Below are 21,288 nucleotides of genomic sequence, written 5' to 3' on the forward strand. Positions count from 1 at the left end.
GTGCTCATGCATTTAGGATGTTTTAAGTAGATCAGACACCCTTTGCTTGAAATCCGATGGCAAGTGGTCAGAGAAGCCACAGATTCATATTACTACCAGGTATAAACAGCAAGTCGTTAACGGATCAAACAAAATGCATCTTAACACCAGACATAGAGGTGGGCGATATACCGGTAGACAAGATTAACTGGTAGAAATTTGTCCACCAGTAGAGATTTTGGACTATCTTCTCTATCGCAGTTACATGATCACGTGACGTTGCTTTGCTACGTGGCCACAAAACTGTATAGTTTGCATGTGTTTTTAAGCATTGCAGATTAAAAACCATTGAAACACAATCAGCAGCGAAACAGAAGTAATTTCATACATGAAGACGATGCTCATAGAGCACGGGAGTTACTTTGGTCAAATATTTAGTTAAATATACACACTGTGTGTGTCAAAATGCCCGTCTTTGCAAATATTCTTGTAAACACAGTAATTTAGATCTTTAAGTGAAAGCAAACGGCAAAGAAAGAAAACATGTGTAACAGTATATCGGATCTGGGCAGCTCTTAAAGTGACAGCAGTCTAATATTCCTGCTGTCTGTCATTCATGTTAATCAAACAACGAAAGGGAGAAAATGTCTCACTGCTCTTGACTAAATCACTGTTGTAACTTTAAGAAACAATATATATTTAATTTACACAGTGAAGATATGCAGTGTTTTTAAACATTTGATTACTTTACACAATGTATGTAGCATTTCTTATTTATTTGTTCTAATGTTTTTTTTTGTCCTATTGCATGTAATTAGTTACTTGTCCTCAGTAGGCATGGGACGATAACCGATTTCAAGGTATACCGCGGTTTGGAAAATTCACGGTTTCAAAACCACAAAAATTTTCCGTTATACCGTTCCTGCGGTATGCACAGTTTTTTTTTACGTGTCGTCAAAGACGGAAAGTGCAGGACTCCCTCAGTTGTGAGCAGTGAAGAGCGTAACGAGTCACACGACCCCTCCTCCTCCGGACAGCGGTCACTGAGAGTAACCTGTGTGAAGGATGATGGCTGAATGAGGTGAATCCCTGGAACTTTTTCCCCCGTCGAAAAAGGCGAAGTCTGCCGTATGGGAATTTCTCGGGTAACGCAGACCAATCATGTTCCGTACACAATGATGTTCCGTACAGATGACGTTTTGGCGCCGATCGCTAAATAAATAGAGACTCATTCGCTGGTTGTTTCAGTATTGAAATAAATACTATTTGGCTTGCTACCGAGGCAGATAACATGGCTAATTAACTAGCTAACGTCAACTAGTTTCCTCCCTCACGTTACTTCACAGAGCGGGGAATATCAGAATAAAGTACTACGTTTCTGCGATTTAGTACAATAAATTTAGCTGGTATCACATCTATAATTTTAAGCCTCCTGCCATTATTTACATGCTGGCTCAGGTGTCTTTTTTAAGAAACATATAGAACATTTTGGAACGGTAAACATGTCAGGCTAAATAATTAATATAAATAATTGAATTCTTGTTAATTAAATTAAGTGCAGTCACTTAAGTGAGCCTAAACCTGCAGCTCAACAATAATCAGAACATAAATAAATTATTTTCTGTAAAAAAATAAAAATAAAAAATCCTTCTAAATGAAAAAAAATTTTAAAAATGCAGTCACTTAACCTAAACCTACAGCTCAATAATCAAAAACATAAATCAAAACAATTTCTGTAAAAAATAAAAAAATGCAGTCATTAAACCTGCAGCTCAACAAGGTTTTTGGAGATATGCTCACTTTCTGCACATTCATCTTTCAGTCCAAGTTATGAGCGGTGAGGTACAAAGATGTGTGCACATACACATAAGGAGAGTGCGCGATTGTGTCTCACACACCCACGGTCTCTCTCAGTATCAATTTAATTAACAAGAATTCAATTATTTATATTAATTATTTAGCCTGACATGTTTACCGTTCCAAAATGTTCTATATGTTTCTTAAAAAAGACACCTGAGCCAGTATGTAAATGATGGCAGGAGGCTTTAAATTTAGCTGGTATCACGTCTATAATTTTTTGTACTAAATCGCAGAAACTTAGTACTTTATTCTGATATTCCCCGCTCTGTGAAGTAACGTGAGGGAGGAAACTAGTTGACGTTCCAAAATGTTCTATATGTTTCTTAAAAATAAAATGCATTGTGTTCAGTGGAAAAAACGTTGTTGTTTTTTACCCAGACATTTAAAAATAACATATTTTAGAGCTGTAATCGCAACACCGTGATATTTTTATCTAAGGTTATCATACCATCAGAATCTCATACCGGCCCATGCCTAGTCCTCAGTGAGCTTGAGTTTTTTTATTTTATTTTTTTTATTTATTTATTTAGGCTAGTATTAGTTTGTCGTGACACTGACCCTGGTGACAATAATTACAACATTTCTATGGTATCAAAAATTCTATATCGTGATATATCTCGTTAACATGAAATAAAATTACTTTAAGAGTTCCAAAATAATGAAGTAAAAGTGATTCTTGTCCACCATATTGTACACATGCAGCGTCTGGCACTACGTTAATCTCTATTATTATTGCATGAGGCATCCATTCCCCAGTTTATAAGCGAGATGACACAAGTGCATTTGGCAACTGGCCTGGGACTCAGATGATGCAAATAGCACAAAAAGCATGCAACAAAGACAATTTCACAAGACAGACAAGGAAAACCAAGAGGTGAAAGAGTTGGTGTTTCCTCTATGTTCTCAGAGATTCCTCAAGAGATTCTAGCCCCCCCCCAAAAAACCCAAAACAGCAACACTAACACTGACTAAAATAGGCCTTGAAACTTGATGCCACAAAGAATGATGAAGAAAATGAAGTCAAAATGGCACAAATTTATTATCATTAAAGTGATACTTCCCTGCTGATTTGTAATAAAACAGAATAATATATGTCTACTTCAATGTGTGCCACACTAGACCTATAGGGTGAGTGATATATGATGTAAGTCGAAGTCAAGAATGTGTGTGCGTGCAGATCCCACAATGAAGGCCCTCGTCCACCGTGACAGCCGTATTGATTTGGCCTTCTCTCTCCTCTCTCATAAAGCTATCTCTCTCAGACCACTTAATCCTAATGGCTGGCTTTATTCGCTTTTTCTCCCTCTTCAACACCGAGCTCAAGCAATTTCACACAATATTAGAGACGATACGGCCCAGGTTATTGATAATGGTGGGGAAATATTCTGAGTCTGACTCAATGCAATCTTTAGTGGATAAATTGTGTTTCTGATCACTGGGTTTTGTGTTACCATATGAAAACAGCAATTTCCTTTTTTGTTAAAAAACTTTTTTGTTATCAGTGCATTTTACTGATACTTTGATTATGGAACACCCTACTAATGCATTGTCTCTCAATTTCCGAACAACCTATTGGATGCTTTGCATCTTGTTCAGACATGTCTAAACCAGTGGTTCCTAGCAAGTATAAACTGCAAAGTGGAGGCCAAGTGTCCAAAAGTCTGGCTCTGCTAGACAAGGGGTGCTCTACTGGGTAAAGATCTAGTCTGGCAAATGTTGCACAAATGGCAACAGACAAATTTGTCTGGTTTTGTCGGATCAGTGTGTTATCCCTGTTGGCATCTGCTGCAGTGGTCAGCGTTTATTGAAAATGTTGAATTGGTGTTTGACGGGTCTTGGAATGTCTAGGTGTGATATAGTGTAATCTGGTGACCGTCAGAGTTGGTCTGTGTCTGTCGGTGTGGTGTGAATTGGCTTTTAAACCCCACAAGGGCTGAACTGTCTAGCCATTGTGCTCTTAAGCAAAGCACCCAAAGAGCAAAGACAGACCGCAACGTAATATGGTGCCACTCCATGATGACGCCATTCTTGTGGGTATATAGGCACTATGCAAAACAACTCATTAGCCACTTTTCCACTGTCGGGCCAAAAGCGAACGTGCTAATGCATGCCAGGGCCAGTTGCGTTACCACTGTCACTTCTGGGGCTTGATCAGGCCTCGTCGGGACTTCCTCTGGGCCAACGGCCAGGGTATTTCTTTATTTTTCTTTTGGTAAATAAGCCGTTTTTATTTGGTAAATAAGCTGTTTTAAAGTTAAGGGATCACTGTATGAGGCAGAAATGTATTATATGTGATGCGAAAGGCTACAGTGTTTCCCATACATTGATTTATTTGTGGCGGGCCGCCACAATATCAAAATAGATCGCCACAAATAGATTCCCCAAAAGGATTTGACTTCGTTGAATAAACATGAGCACTGCACAATTCAAAATCAAAAATGTTTTTATATCACTGTATTTCTGAAGGAAACTGACTGTCTTCAGAAAATTTTCAATGTCATTTTCATTTCATCTTGCCTGTAATGCCTGATAAAGCAGCGTTCGTGAGCGAAGCGCTGTTATGTGTTATGTGTACATCTCTCCCACCTCAATCAATGATATATAAAATATCAATGCAAAAGTCTTTAAGTCTTTGTTTTCTTTCGCTCTCTCCACTGCATTTCCGTGTTCGTCACAGCATTCGCCTACATCCTACATCATCCACTGGACATCCCACGACAGTTACAGAAGCTAGAAATTACAGCTTATAAAGTTTTAAAGGGGTCATATGACGTTGCTAACAATAACATTATTTTGTGTATTTGGTGTAATGCAATGTTTATGCGGTTTAAGGTTAAAAAAAACACATTATTTTCCACATACTGTACATTATTGTTGCTCCTCTAAGCCCGACCTTTATAAAACGCGCCGATTTTTACAAAGCTCATCGTTCTGAGAAGCGAGGCGTGCTCTGATTGGCCAGCTATCCAGTGCGTTGTGATTGGCCGAATACCTCAAGCGTGAGACAGAAATGTTACGCCCCCTTACCGTATTGTGATGCCGTGTCCCGGCGTGACGACACAAAAACAATAAAACCCATTACAAACGAGGCATTTGTTGCATCCAGTGGGGACATAATTACTGATTATAATGTCTTTTTACGCGTCACATTGCATCGCACCGCATAAACATTACCATGTCTGTATTTGTGATCGGAGAAACGACAAACAACAAGCACTAACGCTACTCTACGCCGCTCAAAACTCGCGTTTGAATAGTCAGGGGCAAATTCTTTAAATATGAAAATATACTTATAGGCTCTGAATCAGAAGCACCAGACTGTCCTTGCAAAGTTGGAATTGCCCCACTTTATAGAAACAGTCTTTGAGCATAGCTGGCAGGTTCAGGAAATAGTCCTCCATAAAATGCGATGCACACACTCGAATATTTGGGTTGAACTGTTCTGGAACAGTGTTGTAGATACAACTTAACCACTGATTTCTAGTTGTGTCCTCTTTTGGAAGCCCAAACAAAGTACTTTCGCTTTCACAATGAAACACAGCGTTTCCAGGACATGGCGCTGGCGGCAGCAAAAATACTACAGTGAGAATAAAAATAAATATTTTTCTTATAAAAATGCATCGATTCACTTCAGAAGGCCTTTATTAACCCCGCAGAGCTGTGTGGAGCACGTTTTTTTTTTAAATGATGGATTTATGTACTTTATTGGACAAAATCTCAAAATCTCATCAGTCATTCACTGCCATTAGGAAACATTTGGAAAAGCCAGGACATTTTTAATACAGCTCCGATTGTATTCACCTAAAAGAAGAAGTCAAATACTCCTAGGATGGCTTGAGGGGGAGTAAATCATTGGGTAATTTTTATTTTAGGGTAAAGTACCCCTTGAAGGGCAAGTTTAGAGTAGCGCTGGTCTGATAGTGGAAACACAGCATGATTTTGGCCTCGTGGCTTGAGGTACGAGGCTATTTGGCCTGCCCGGCTCATTGTTAGACATGGCCTGACAGCGGAAAAATGGCTATTGATGTGAACTTTCTGTCACATTTCCATGAAGTCCATGAGACCATAGAGTGTCTCTCTTTGGCCTTTTGCAAAGTCTGCACTGATACAAGCTTGGACAGCAGACTACTACCCATTAATCAATGCAGCATTATGCCACCAAAGTATGGATTCAAAGGAGGACCCCAAGAGTTAAAGGTGAAGGTCATTAAGGACTCTTAGAAACCAAATATCCAAAGTTCATAACCAAAGAAACCCTCAAACTACTGGGCTTGTGCATTACTGAGCAGAATGAGGATAATATCAGCAAGCAATATTATATATATATATATATATATATATATATATATATATATATTAGCTTGTCACTCTTCTAATGTAAAGCAAATAAAATGTAAAATGAACTCTAGATTTACATCATAAAAGCAGTGATCTGCAAACAGTGTCAAAAGCTTGGTACTCTCTCAGATAATGTCACTATGAAATAACATTCATCTGTGCAAAGCTCTACTTCGTGATGGAATTATAAATAAGAGATGGCACAGGCGTAAATAAATCTCACCACAAATCCTCCAATTGTCTGCAAAGACCAGTCTCTTTATCTGTAGGTAAGGGCAGCTGATGTGTTGGGATATCTTTCTTTCTGTCAATCTAACTGATAGTTTGTGGCTGAAGAGATGCTTTAACAACATCATGGCCAGCAGGTGATGGATAGGCCTGTTGTTTGGCATTGACACAGCATAGGGGAGGGAACTGTATGATACATACACATACAGGGGAACCGTATGAAGAACTCAAGATCTTTAACTAAAGATCACAATTCTTGGAAACTTCACAGTGGAGAAAGTAATTAGATCAATTTCATATGCATCCTAATTACAGAAACACAATGAGGGAATTCAGTAGGGGACATGGCTGCATAGAAACTCAAGAACTTGAATAGTCAGCAACTCACCGTTTCCTCTTTTGAACACTCGGTTCACTCCACCCACCTTTGTTCATAATTCACACAGCACATATTCAAAAGAACCATTATGCTGAGAGGCAAACAAAAATGGCTTACTGCTTAAAACAAAAACTAACACTCATACATCAGCGTCCTCTTCAAACTATTGAAATAATGAACCGAATATGTACTGTAGTTGTACAATAATAAAAATGATTCATTGTGCTTTTAATCGTGTATTGAAGGGATCAAAAAACTTTTTTTTTTGGCCACTCAACTGTCATGGGAACAACTATACATTAACAAAAAAAGAAACAAAAGAATCTGAGGCTAGCATAAAAGCCCTGCTTCTGTTTAAATATTCATAGAAAGGATGACGGCAGAAGACAGAAATGTTGCCACTAGTTCTGGAGATTATATGTTTCAAAAGTCGTTATAAGACAATCAATTGGAGAGGACATTTTGATGGGTTTTTGCAATGGAAACAGGGAGGGCATGATTCAAGTGAGAGCAGCAAACGCAATCAATAGACTGAAGAGGAGTGAACGCCTCTCAAATAAGCCATGAGAAGATGTGCCCACAAGAGTCCTACCTGACACCTAATTCATCATTAAAGGTGCTGGAGTGGGTGCGTGGGTCTCCTGTGCTGGATTGTTCTAACAGGCATTAATAGTAACAGCGTCACAGAGGACACTCGTGGTGGTGGTTGTGGGCTGATCAAATGAGATTACTGCTTCTGTAGGACAGGCTTTCTTGCAGGAAGTGCACCCAAGCTGTTTCCCAATGAAACTTACCAACATTTGTTTTAATAAACAGAATGTTTTCCAACAATTGGCAGACATAACCTTGTATTTGTTTTCTATATAACAAGGGTGTCCAATCTTGTTCATGGAAGACCCTTCTGCAAAGGTTACTGCCAACACACCTGCTCTGGAAACGCCTAGTATTGAATTAGTTGGTTCAGGTGTGTTTAGTTAAGGTTGAAGCCAAACTCTTGCAGGATTGTGACCCTCCACAAGAAGAACTGGACACCTCTGATATAGAACCACTGTAAGATCAATGGCAAAACTCACCTTTAAGTCTCGAGCCACCTCCAGGTGATTGTCGTAGACCAGAACGTTGGCTGTCAAGTTCATCCTGTCTTTAGCGACAGTGGATTCTCCTTCTAATGCATCAGATGCAACTGCAACGTTCAATAAGGGATGTCGACACTTGGTCCCGTCCCACACCTGATCACATTGGGTAACCATTAGTTGTACAAACTGGATTTGAGATTCTATGATTTTGAAGATTCAGATTCAAGTTAAAATACCACCTTTAGTAGGATACAACGACTATCCATGACGGCCTTGGCCAGCAACTGGCAGGTCAAATCAAAGTACATCCCGGGCTGTACCGAGGACAGGGAGACTGTGAGGTCATTTGATATCCAAGACTGGTTGGCAGCCCATTGGCGAAGCTCCAGCACCATACGTATATCGGATTCTCCAAAGTGAAATGATTTGCTGGAGGTACGAGGGACTACAGGACTGTCAATTGTTCCATCGAATGTGACTGTAGACCAACCGTAAGTGTTTAAGAGCGACATGGAGTCCCTGAACATTTCAGTCTGGGGGGATATGGGAAGAGAAACAATTAGCCAATTAGAGCCTTAAAGTTAGAATGACTTGAAATTGGTGACACTCCAATCATCTTAATACATATCACCAAGACCTTTATTTTAACGTTAGATCTATATTTGACTAGGGATGTTCATTTTAACTGTTTAACCGTTAACCGACCGATAGAATTTTGACCGATTAATACAATCAGTTAAACGGTTTAAAGTCACTTATTTATTTATTCAGTAATTTATCAAGATATTTTAAAAGGTTTAATGCATGGTTAAAATAAGCTACGCGTATAAAAAAAAAGTTTTTTTAGAGAGAAAAAAAAAAAACATAAGTCGCCTATAAGTCACATTTTATTATTTCTTTCAGAAATAGGCTGATGCGAATTACAAATATTATAATAAACACTGTAAACATAGCTATGCTATTTTAGTTCCCCTCTCTCCACAACAAATCCTTTCAATTAACAGTATAAAAGAACAAGAATTAAAAATGTAAGAAGCTATAGCGACAAACCAAAACGAATTAAGGCTAAAACGAAACTGAAACCAATGTTGGGTCTCTCGTTCGACACAAAATCAAATGTTTCCGTATTCGCGATGTATTTGAATGCCAAAATATTATTTACCTTTTAGCCTAGGCCTACCTCACTCGCGTTCCAATATCCACGTAAAACAAAATGTTTTGCATAACTTCACGGCGGTATGGTGATAACGCTTAACGGCACAGATTTTACTACATATTTAAACTGAGCAGTGTTTTTTATTTTTTCCCATATGTTTGACTGATTGTTTTTTTATAATGATAATGAACAGGCTGCATTGTCAAGGTAGAATGCTAAACTGTGTGCGGCGCTGGAGATATCACTTAATTTTTTTTTTTTCTAACAGTGGAAGCAACTACTCCTTTTAGTCATGAAGATAATCGGAATTGTAAAAGGTTAGGGTTGTTTGCTGCTTTTTGCGCATGTAAAATTAATCCCCGGAAAACAAATGTTAGTATTTTTAACGGGTCACAGACACTTATTCTTTCTAATTTAATTTTAGTTCTAATTTAAAATAATCTTGTCGGTTAACGGTTAATAATCGGTTAACGAGCGTCGGTTGTCGGTTAGGAAAAATAACCGAAATGAACATCCCTATATTTGACCAATGTGTTTGCAATGTTTAAAATTTAAGGTGTGTTCACACTGACAGCTCTTTAGTCATTGTAGGTTGGTAAGTTGCTGTGCTGTTGCACGCAAGTCTACTATATGGAGAAAAATCCTGGAATGTATTCCTCAAAAATCTTAATCTCTTTTCGACTAAAGAAAGAAAGACAAGAACATCTTGGATGACATGGGGTTGAGTAAATTATCAGGAAATCTGAATTCTGGAGTGAAATAATCCTTTACAGCAAATACGTGATTTGGGCCACCTTTCAATATTCCAAGGAACAAATAAACAGGCCAAATCTCCTTACCTTAAATCTGTGAAGTCGGATAATATCCCCCACTCTGAAGATGACAGGGTGATCCTCCAGTTTTTTAGAGAAGATGTTGCAGCCCACTTTAACATCCGTCTGATCAGTGATCTTTAGGGTTGAGCAGTAATCTAGTGACAAATAATGAGGTACTGACTAAAAAATTCTAGCATGAGTGATATGCTTGTGACTATGCAAAGTGACCAAATATAAACAAGTCTTAATGTACTGCTTTTACTGCTAAAAGACAGGAGTAGCCACACTTCAACAAAAGGATCAACCTTTTATAATCACTTACAGAGTGTTCTGAATCCATGAAACTAATGGAAACAATTTACCACAATTTTTGTTTAATTTTGCCTTCACAAACATCATTTATATGAGTTCTTTCTGCTTTTTCTTAAGACATGTTTAGCATTTCAAGACTGAGAATATCTACAAGTCAATATATATAGGAGTTGCAGCCTCACTGAGCATTGATCCATGATCAATTGGTTACCTTTTGGACATGATGCACAACTCCCTGTACTGATTACACTGAATGGGGGTGTTTACATTCTATCCACTTTTCAAAACACTAATACTTCAATAAACCAATTGAGGGTGCTAGAGATTGGTTTTTGGCACTTTATCACACATTACATGTCATGATCCAAGCCATGATCAATGAAGTAAAGTGTATTTACATGAAGAAAATTGCATGAATTTAGTACGGTTATGCACCATGAGAGAGTGTTTTGGCAATAATTGGTTTGTGTCAACTTTTCTTCAGATGCATTCTAAGATTTTATGGTATAAATAATATCATGCCAACACTGCAGAGAGCAAACCTCATTGTTCACGGTGAGTAGCACACGCCAACGTCTCAGTTTTGTTTTGGTTGCCTCTGAAAAGTTATTTGATTACTAAAGTGCAAAGAATAATTTACAAACTTGCCTCGAAGAAGTCTCTGTCATGACATACTCTGAGAGAAAAGGTCAACTATCCTGATATCAATTAAAGTTTTTTTTTTCTTTGTTTTGACGTCTATTTCGAAAGTGGCCCTGAAAGTCATTTAGAAAGTCATCTTTTCACTGGCCTCACTCTCCAGAGGGCTCAAATAACAATGGAAGAGCCTATTACAGCCTTGCTGAGATGAAGGAAATTCACTGACCTGAACCTTTAGAGGGGAAAGGCTGTTTGAAGAAGGTCACCACGCCATAGATGTTCACCACGGTCTTGGGCTTTAAATTGTTTAGGGGAACATAAGTGTATTTGGCCTTCAAAGAAATAGAGGAATATTGCCATTAAACAAATATTCTGGCTTTAATACAAGGTAAGCTTTAACAACAGAAATTGTGGCAAACAGTACCTTACTGTAACATTATGTTCTGTAGACATTACTTAAATGCACAGCAGTGCATTGTGTTGAAGCGAAAACATTGTTTTAATGTCAACAAATCCAATGCATGCATTAAAATAAACACTGAGCTAGTTTCCTTGACTTCATCTTCATTTATTCTGCATGTGTTTGGAGGCATGTAGTGCTGAAGCACTTGATCTGGCTCAAGCAAATTTAAAAGAAGTTTTCAAATTAAAAAGGACGTTATACTCCAGTGAAGGAACGACCAATCACACAACCAGACAGAGACAAGTCGACAAAAGCCAGTAGACAGAAGCCAATTTAGATAAAGAATCTCCTTGATCTCTGAGGGATAAACCGCATATATGGTATTAGGACAAAGTGGGAGAGATTTATCATTTAAAGAAATGCATACAGCACCTCTGAACTGGAGGGACCGTGGGAGGGGGCGGCCGAGGGACATACCTATCCATCACATCCATATATAAAAATTTAAAAAAAATGGACAAAAATAAATTAGAAAAAAAAAAAAAAAGATATTCGAGTAAGAAATATATTTTTCAGCAAAAGTTCAAGACGACAATGGTAAGGATTTTAAAATGCAAACAGATGCCACTCACATAGACACAAGCATCTTTGCCATCCATCTCTAGCTGACAAGGATGTAGTTTGTCTCTGAGAAAAGATGGAGACTTTTTGATGGTGAAGTCTGCCAAAAGGACAACATCCTAAAAAAAAAAAAAAACAATTGTTGTAAAGCATTTTATGATGTGTTATACCAAACATAATAAAAATGTTCAGTAAATAACTTAATTCATAAATTAAATATATATATATATATATATATATATATATATATATATATATATATTGGTCATATATATAAAGAAGAAATATCCGAAATATTTAATAAGAGCAGGACATTATATGTATATGCATTTTTTAATATATACAGCTTGCCAAGTTATTTAATTAATTAAAATGTAAATTAAAAATTTAAATATTTTTCTAAAACACATTTTTTAAGAGCAGGCACTGATAATTTTACTTTTGTTTTTTTTAAATGCAGATTGCTGTGTCATTTTATTATTAAAAATATGTATATAGTGTGTTCGTGTACATTAAAAGCATGTTATTATTAATAACCTGCTTCCTTTCACGTTAAAACCGTTTTCGACTACCACAGAATAATATTAAAAGGTTCCGTTATGAACAGAAAAGAATTAAAACAAAAATTCTTCTGAGATTTTAAATGCAAAAACAGTTACCAGAAAAGCCTGTCGAAAATGATACATAAAAATAAAATAAAAAATAAGACATAAGAAAAGAAAAATAAGTTTGTTTCATTATGACTTTTTTTGCACATACATGGTCTAATGGTTCAATAGACAGTTAAACATTTTTTTTTTACTGTATTATTTCCTTATTATTGTCCTTAGATCAAGTATATGGAATTTTCTAAGCCTGTTTTATCACACACCAGGCGATCATAAATTCACTTCTTTAAAAACGTAACAACACCACAACAAGCCACATGATTTGAGATATCATTGTGTATCATGTGTGTAGCACAAACAGGTTTATTCATTTCCCCAACCCTAATATGAATTATAGCAATAGCATTTCTTGCCTTGGCAAACCTCTAACAATGACCTTGAATGGAAAGAACTAACCAATCACGTAGCATCTCATTCCTTAATATTCAGGAACAACTTCAAACTTGTGATTATTTTTAGACTTCAGCATCTGGATAAATTAAGCTGACTTACAGAATGTATCTAAGAGTTTAATCCTTGCTCACAGATATCCAAAGATTAGACGGATAATGTTTAGCTCTATTATATAGAAGATGCCAAGTATCATGATAGTTCATCAATTTAAAGCTTTATCTTGTGCCATTGTTTTAAGAATCGCCGTTACCCATGCCAAACGACAGTTGTATAATCCGTCTTCCAAAAATCTCCTGGCAACAGCAAAGAAAAGTAGAGGTTGTTTATCAAAAAAGTTGTTTTATACGCTGCACTTCAAAAATAACTTTTATGTTGCTGTCGTACAATGAAACGACAGCTGTTGCACATGACGACTACAACAATTGCAGATAACCATGTTCGACCTCCATCTTTGAGAACAGAACCGAACTTTAGACCATTCCTGGAAATATGAGTGATGACAAGGCACATTTTTCCCAGTAAGCATCAGATAATTTTGCGAGTGACACAAAGAAGGATCCTTGGGGAGCAAACGGCTGAGTTTTGACTGAAGGCACGTCTCTCAAGGCCGATTTTCTCTCTCCAAGCCATTGTCTGTCAGTGGGGAGCTGATCTGAGCTGCATGTGACCATTGTGTTGCTGGAGGAGAAAAGCGGAAAAATACTGGCTATGCAACCGCAGTGCTTTGCGCCCTCTCAAACCATCTTCACATAAATGAGGTTACATCAGATGACCTGTTTTCAAAGTCAGTGAATTCAGGCAGAAATATTTGCCGCATAGATATGACATAAAAACTAATCTACTTTATTTTGTGCTATAATGATCATTTCGTCAAAATGAAAAAGCACAAGTGAGCCATTATAGAGAAAATACACAAACACTGAGATAAAAAAAAAAAAAAAAAAAATCAAGACCTGCTTAAGCTTCATCACCCAAACCTCCTCCTCCTCCATCTGTTTTACAGCCTGGAGCCTTGAAAAATATGTACAGGGCTTGACAGGGCTTTCATGTACTTGGATTCTTTTTATTGCCTTTTTGATATTGGTAAAAACTAATCTACTTCTAGAAAGAAACTCTCTCAACAGCATTTAAGAGAATATTTCATATTTTAAACGTAAATTACCTTTCAAACCGGTTATTCATTTAGAAGACACTTTTAGGGATAAAAAAAATGTATGGTTCTTGAATTAGCTCTTCTGGAATATGAACCTATAGCCTTACTTTGTATATTAACTAGATGCAGCATGACAAGATTTTAAGATTTTAAAACAATAACATTTTAGTGTGGGCAACGCTACTCAACACAATGTGGCAAAAAAAGAAAAGAAAACTGACTAAATGTCTTGTCATGCATCATTTGTCACAGTTCCCACTTGTTAGGACAAATCTCCTATTAAAATGGATGAGATGTGACTTGCCATATCATGCTTGAAAAAGAATTGAATTTTAACCACAAGCGGGGCAACTATTAGTTATTCTGATATCAGATTTATCTTTTGATTATTTAATTGATTTACAAATCAATCGGATAAAAAAAAAAAGAAATTATATATATTTTTTTTAAAACTTATTTTTATTTTATTTTTGTTCTTTTGGAAAATGTTTCTTGTGCACTTGTGCTCAGTATAGTATAGTATACAGAAGCGATTAATCGATAATGAAATTCATTGTCACGTATTAAGATTTTTTTTTAGCCAAAATATTTGTAAATAAGTACTGACATTAATATACAAGTAGTTATTTTGGTGCAATTTTAGTGGAAAACAGCATGGAACCATGACTTGTTACTTAACAAAACTGACTGCATTTTGCTTCTTGCATTATTCATGGTGATTTTGCTTATCACAATGATTTAATGCACTTTTTATTTGCTTATTGAGCATCACTAGATTTAGTGATCTTTGTCTCAAGAGAATTATAGGACTAAGGTTTTATAATATCAACGAATCAAAACTCTTATTCACTGTTTTTCACGTAAGAGTCTTTCTGTGGCATTGGTCATATATTAAAATGTTTTAGTTAAAGTATTTGTAGATAAATACGGAAATAATCTTTATTTTAAAGATCTTTATTTTAAGCAGCATGGAGACATTTATAAAGAAAAAAAAAACAACAACTTTGACTGCTTTTTGTGTCTTGAATTAAACATTTTTATATATTCATGATAATTTTGCTAATCATAATGATTTTAATGCACTTTCATTTGAATAAGCATCATTACACATTAGGACAGAGAAGGCACAGAATTAAAAACTCTTATTTTCTGAGTCTTTGTTTTTGGCATTTGTCATGTAGCCTACTGCATTAAAATGTTTTAGTCAAAATATTTGTAGAGAAATACTGACATTTACTGTATATAAACAGTCATTTTGGTGCATATAAATAGCTATTTTGTGAAAAACAGCATGAAAACATGCCTCATTATTTTTTTAAAACTTTGAATGCATTTTGTGCTATAATGATCATTTTGTCAAAATGAAAAAGCACAAGTGAGCCATTATAGAGAAAATACACAAACACTGAGATAAAAAAAAAAAAAATCAAGACCTGCTTAAGCTTCATCACCCAAACCTCCTCCTCCTCCATCTGTTTTACAGCCTGGAGCCTTGAAAAATATGTACATCTACATACATTTCCCCAATACTCAAATGAATATTTGAAGGTTTTATAGAAGCCTACCCCTTGTCTGGCAGACTGGGAGAAGTCCTTGGCCAACGTGCCAAAGAAAATGACATTGATTGATGTATGTTCAGCAGTTCTCTGAAGAGGGTCCTCCTCTGAGAAAGAGAGAAAGAAAACAGCAAGGACAGAGTGAGACCAGCTACAGCTTTCATTTCAAGACTCAAAATCTGCAGGGCTGAGAGCTAAAAATCAGACACAAGAGTCTGAAGCATGCTTTGAACAAGCCTCTCCAGGCAATCAAACTGGCCCCATATTGTGCCTCTTTTCTCTAGATGCGGTGGTATATTAGTTAACATTTTAATGGGGAAAATCCATGCAGTCTGGATGGCAGATTTTTCTATACAAATCTAAAGCGGCAGAGCTGCTTTAAACAGGAAGGCGAGGTGTGAATGCCAGACAGATTGAGTGTCGCTGCTGACAAAACAGATCAGCTTGAAACGTCGCAGGTTCGCTCATGATCTTTGTCTTTGAATTTGAATTCAAATGGGGAAACTCACCTTTGATCTCTGCTCTAAGCATTTCGATGCCATCTTTCTGTACGCAGGATATCACAGGACCTTTGTGGACCACTCTAGCCTATTCAGAGGAAAGATCTCAGAGGATAAGCACTTTAAAGAACTGAATAGCTATAGTTACAATGTATTATTTACGCCACTTCCTCAGCATACAGTATAAGCTAAAGAAAACTCTAAATTTGTAAATTCATTTAATGTTTTAAAATTTAAGCTGTTACATATAAATGAAAGATCTGTGAGGCTTGATAAGCTTTGTCAAAAGTATGATGTACTTGTAGTTAATGCAGATGCAGTTCCATGCGTAAATGATGGCAGATAATCTACATCAGACAATAAATACAGGCAGTCCAATAATTGGTTTAACCATATTTTTATACCGATTAACAGCTGTCAGTTTTATGGCACTATTTGGTGGGTCTCTAAGGAATTTCACCCAATAATGATGTTTCTTTTTTGAAAATTATTTAACTTTTTAAAATTAACATATCAGATATGTGCAGCCTAACAATTTGACAGTGTCCGAACCAATTAAAAATGTATATGTATAATTATATATGACAATTAAATCTCAATATAACTTGACAAACTGTTAGTATTATTAATATATTTACAAATATAATATTAATAATAATAATAATAATAATAATAAAAATATCTGTCTATATTAACTTTACATGTAATATATGTCTAATAAATCTGTGACCATTCAGATCTTGGCACTTATTATTTATTAATAATAATATAAATCATCAATAAATCAATAATAATAATAATAATGTTTTACATTTTCATAATAATAATTTAAAAAAAAAAAATATCTGTCTATATAAATTTTTAATTTAATATCATGTCAAATTAATCTGTGACCATGAATACTGACCACCAGATCTCACAACGAAACAGTTAGGCATTTATTATTATTATTATTATTATTATTATTATTAAGAAGAAGAAGAAGGTGTTTCAAAAATATAATAATAATAAAAATCCTTGATTTTGACAAGATTAATAATAATAATAATAATATTTTTATAGTTTAAATATAATGGTCATTTAGTCATTATTGTGTCAAAGAATCATTAAAAAAAGAAGTTATATAACTGCATATAATAATAAACCATTGTCATCAGTCATGAAGCAACATTAAAAATTTTAAACAAACAATTAAAGTAGAAATGTTGTGTTGCTTTAAAGAAAAGTATGTAATTTTTTAAAGAAAATGGAGCATGAAATAAGTAATACTAAAAGTTTTACTGCAATTCAGAGTATAATGTTCACAGGAAGTCTGATGCCTGTTATGTAAGCATGCATTGGTTGGAGCAGAAACCAGTAAAGAGTGGCTTCAAACCTTGACACATCTGTGTGAGGGTTCAGAGGTCGTTGTGAGGCTTGTTATAGACGTGCACTGGAGATGAGGAGGGACCTTGGCGTCTAGGTCAGATGAATCATTGACTTTTTGTACAGGCATGTCCTTTTGATGATAGCCTGTAACAGTAAGAACAAAAATGTATGCGTATATGTTGCCAAGCAAAAGAAAAAATGCGTCAAAACTTAGTTAGCGTTGACAGCAAGAATAAAACAACATACGGTACCACAGTCAACATCTCAGAAACAATTAAGCCTATATGGCACCGAGCCACAAAAATAGACGCTTCATATGGTTGACTAATTGAGAACAAAGAACTGCATTGCCCATGATAAACATGTACCAAAACTCATCTTGAGAAAATGGTGTGGATCACAAGTTACACTAATTAATTCTGAAAAGACTACCTTCAATCAAAGGAAGCAAACCTGACATGAAAACATCTCAACTCAAGCGGCTCTCTTGAAACATGAACGTGTACAACAGCCCATCCTTATGAAGTGGAGCTGAACATCTGGGAGAGATGCTCCATCGAGGGTCTTGATCTTTTATAGACCTTCTGGCCTTTGCAGCCCTTGAGCACTATAGTCCCGAGTCTCGACCTCTCGTAAACAACATCTGCTGGATGCACATCACTTTAATCTCTGCTGAATCGAATCGAATCATAAAACATGACTAGAGATTTTTGGTTCAGGAAATTCTTCCTCTTATAATAAGATTATTATCATATATTGCTGTTTTGGAGGAGGCGTGGCTTTGGAGAGTGATTTGCAGTGTAGGTGAGATCGTATGCTTTCAAAGTTAGCTTGCTATTACCTTTAAAGTCTGCTTGTGTTGGCTTGAGTGAAATTATATTTTTACTGGATCAATAATACATGCAAATTTATTTCCTTTTGAAGAAAATTAGTACAATTTAGCACAAAATTTTGAAAAGAGTACCTATTCAAAGAAATAACATACTTTAATTTAATGTTATAGCTTGTTTGTATGCAACATTATACCCGATGTTATTAAAATATATACTTCTGTTATTTTGCATGTTATCTGCAAAACAAATTCCTCGTATGTGTAAACATACCTGGCATTAAAGCTCATTCTGATTCTGATTTACAGTGTTAGTGGCCCACTTAATAGTACATCTTTATATATAATTTCAAATACATATTGAAATGTGGGTGAAGTGTACTGATGAATGCAATCAAGCATTAAACTAAAATATAATTCAATGTCACGCATTTAAATATATTTGTTATGATGAAGTTATATTAACAATGTAATACTGTATAACATATTACAGTTAAAATTATAATCAAGTAAACAATGTACTTTAATACATTAGTAAACACATCAAAATAAGTGCACTTCTTTAAAGCATTACAAAATATAACTAAAACAATGATTTAAAATGTAATTTGAAGTACAAATTATATTTTGACATTATTACAAAGCCTGCTTTTTAAGTTAGTTACTTTTAAAGTGTTCTTACTCTAAACACACTTAAGTGGTCTTTTTTTCATTAATATTATATGATCTGCAAATGGGATTTTTAAGATGCGTTTAACATTTGAAGTACACTGCAAGTACACACTCAATACAATTAAGTGCACTTCCTTTTAACAAGTGTATTTCCAATTATGCCTTTTTTGCATTTTTGGTAGTCATGAATCAATCAAAACATATTGAACAGTGACCCATTTTCTTATTTCATAATGCAAATCACTGAAAATGTCAGAACAAATATTTGCTCCTCTAAACAGGATATATAATGGAAGTGGAACCAATGGACTTCAAAACTGTCGGCTAAGCCTCATCTCTCCTGACAAAAACAGTAATTCTGGACTCGCTTTGGATGAATCTGTTGAGAATACCACCTGACTAGTGGCCTCCAGGTAATTTGAGTCTGAGGCCCCTGGGCGAGTGTGCTAAACTGAGTGGGCTAATGGGTAAGAGTGTCTCCATCATCTTCACTGACCTTGAAGAGTATTTTTTAAATACGCTTAAAATGAAAACCAAGGGTGAATGGAAAGTCCACCTCTGACACAACCTCTCATCGCAACGAAAAGCCGATAAACCAAGCAATTTACAGTTTACGCTTCACTGAAAACACACTGAATGAATCTGAGAGTTGTTTAAAAGAGTTGAAATTAACACTGTCATGTGTCTCCTCACCTTCATTCAGAATTAAAGAAGCGTGACAATCAGCGGTGACGGAACTGATTTTCGCATTCCAGCTTTCAAACTGTCCCTGAAAAAATAAAACCTTATTTAGACATCTTGGCACAGCAAATATATTTCTTTCACATTTTGATCCAGTTGTGCTATTCGCCCCCAGACGACGTACAGAAGACATCATTACACAGGGCATCAGGATGAACCATAGTGATGTTGTTAGTGCTTATGAATATTCCTACGCATTTCTCCCAGGCACTCCAATAAGGAAATTGAAACCTCCGAAGTGGAACGGAAAGGAACTAAGCCTGCACAAAGTGAATTAGGCTTTACTGTTAAAAGCACAGAATTCAGGAAAAGAAAGAAAAATCAATACATGGTGTGTCTAATTAATTCCTGAAGGGATTTCTCAACTCCAAACAAGAATTAATTAGCCCAGACATCACGTTTTTTTTTCTTCTCCCTTTTCCAAAATCAGGAATCTGAAATGGATTGCAAAATAAAAACAGCCATTTCAAACGTGAAGAAAATGTAGGATTTGTAAATAAAACACTGGATAAATAGTGAACAGGAAACTCTGCATACAAAAGGTACAGTAGGTATTAGATTATTTCACAATAATGCAATATGCATGGATAACTAGTTAACTTGCTACTAAATGCATCAAATGAAAACATTTCAAAGAAATGATGCTTGGTAATCCATGGCAAATTTTATCATCTAATGTTTTTGAGGGTAACAAAGACTAGACACTGTTGTGATACTAATGAGCTGAATTATTTTAAAGAAATAGCCAATTTTCAAATGCAAAAAAGGCGGAAAAAAATATAATAGTTTTAAACGCTTCTAAAAGAAAATTTAGCCATCACAGTATTGTAATGTACAGTAAGATATACTAAAAAACCTAGAAAAAAATACAAATAAATCTTTCACGCTACTCAAGTTTGGATCATCACGAAAATGTTAATATTTAATTAACAATTCAATCAAATTTAAATATTTATTAAAATATTTAAATAACATGCAAGTACCAGCAAATGTATATATATATATATATATATATATATATATATACATACAGTAAAGAGAATCTATTTTGAATCTATGAGATGTAAAAACAAAATAAATATTACAGAGCTTTAAGGCCCGCCCACCAGACATCACTCAAAACACACAAGAATGCCTAAAATGGTCATTTTCTTCCAGGAAAGTTACCAATTAAATCTAAATTTCACCACGCAGCAAGTAATATTGGCTTGGAAAATTTGTTTCCATCACAACTTTTCTCCACGTAAAATGCTTTTATGGAAAAACTGTGTCATTACCTCTAGGAATAAATCACTATTTTTGCAGTGGCTTGAAAGGAATATATACTTTGTTATGGATCTGTTCTATGATAGTGGAAACATTTTGTCTTATGAAGACTTTGTGCATTTTTACAACTTCCCCATTCCCTTTAAAGAATTTCAACAAGTTGTTAAAGCTATTCCAAATGGGTCGATACAATTAATAAACAGTCATCTAAATTTCGGAAAGGAAGATTAATAGATGAGGAGTTAATAGATGGTACTGAAATATTCACTTCCTCAAATTTTTCAGTCAAAACATAAAATCTCCCCTAGAGGAAAATTCTTTTGGAATGCAAAAAGT

At 35.4% G+C, this 21,288-nt stretch overlaps 1 protein-coding gene across 4 annotated transcripts in view; it reads right to left on the reverse strand.

Moving 5' to 3' along the window:
• The window catches only part of pot1 (protection of telomeres 1 homolog), a 36,133-nt gene that overhangs the window by 13,200 nt on the left and 1,645 nt on the right, over nt 1-21,288 (reverse strand). For 3 of the 4 annotated variants that reach the window (XM_058767700.1, XM_058767699.1, XM_058767698.1), the window contains exons 2-11: nt 19,639-19,714; nt 17,452-17,588; nt 16,086-16,164; nt 15,586-15,683; nt 11,818-11,925; nt 11,618-11,662; nt 11,009-11,114; nt 9,856-9,986; nt 8,100-8,393; nt 7,858-8,013 (exon numbers count right to left, since the gene is read on the reverse strand). In XM_058767700.1, the coding sequence (XP_058623683.1) occupies nt 7,858-8,013; nt 8,100-8,393; nt 9,856-9,986; nt 11,009-11,114; nt 11,618-11,662; nt 11,818-11,925; nt 15,586-15,683; nt 16,086-16,164; nt 17,452-17,571 (1,137 nt within the window). In that variant the 5' untranslated portion in view covers nt 17,572-17,588; nt 19,639-19,714. The remainder of the gene's footprint in view (nt 1-7,857; nt 8,014-8,099; nt 8,394-9,855; nt 9,987-11,008; nt 11,115-11,617; nt 11,663-11,817; nt 11,926-15,585; nt 15,684-16,085; nt 16,165-17,451; nt 17,589-19,638; nt 19,715-21,288) is intronic. The other variant, XM_058767701.1, reaches the window with a different exon arrangement.

The sequence above is a fragment of the Onychostoma macrolepis genome, chromosome 25, assembly GCF_012432095.1.
Source record: "Onychostoma macrolepis isolate SWU-2019 chromosome 25, ASM1243209v1, whole genome shotgun sequence".
In the NCBI taxonomy this organism is placed as follows: Eukaryota; Metazoa; Chordata; class Actinopteri; order Cypriniformes; family Cyprinidae; genus Onychostoma; species Onychostoma macrolepis.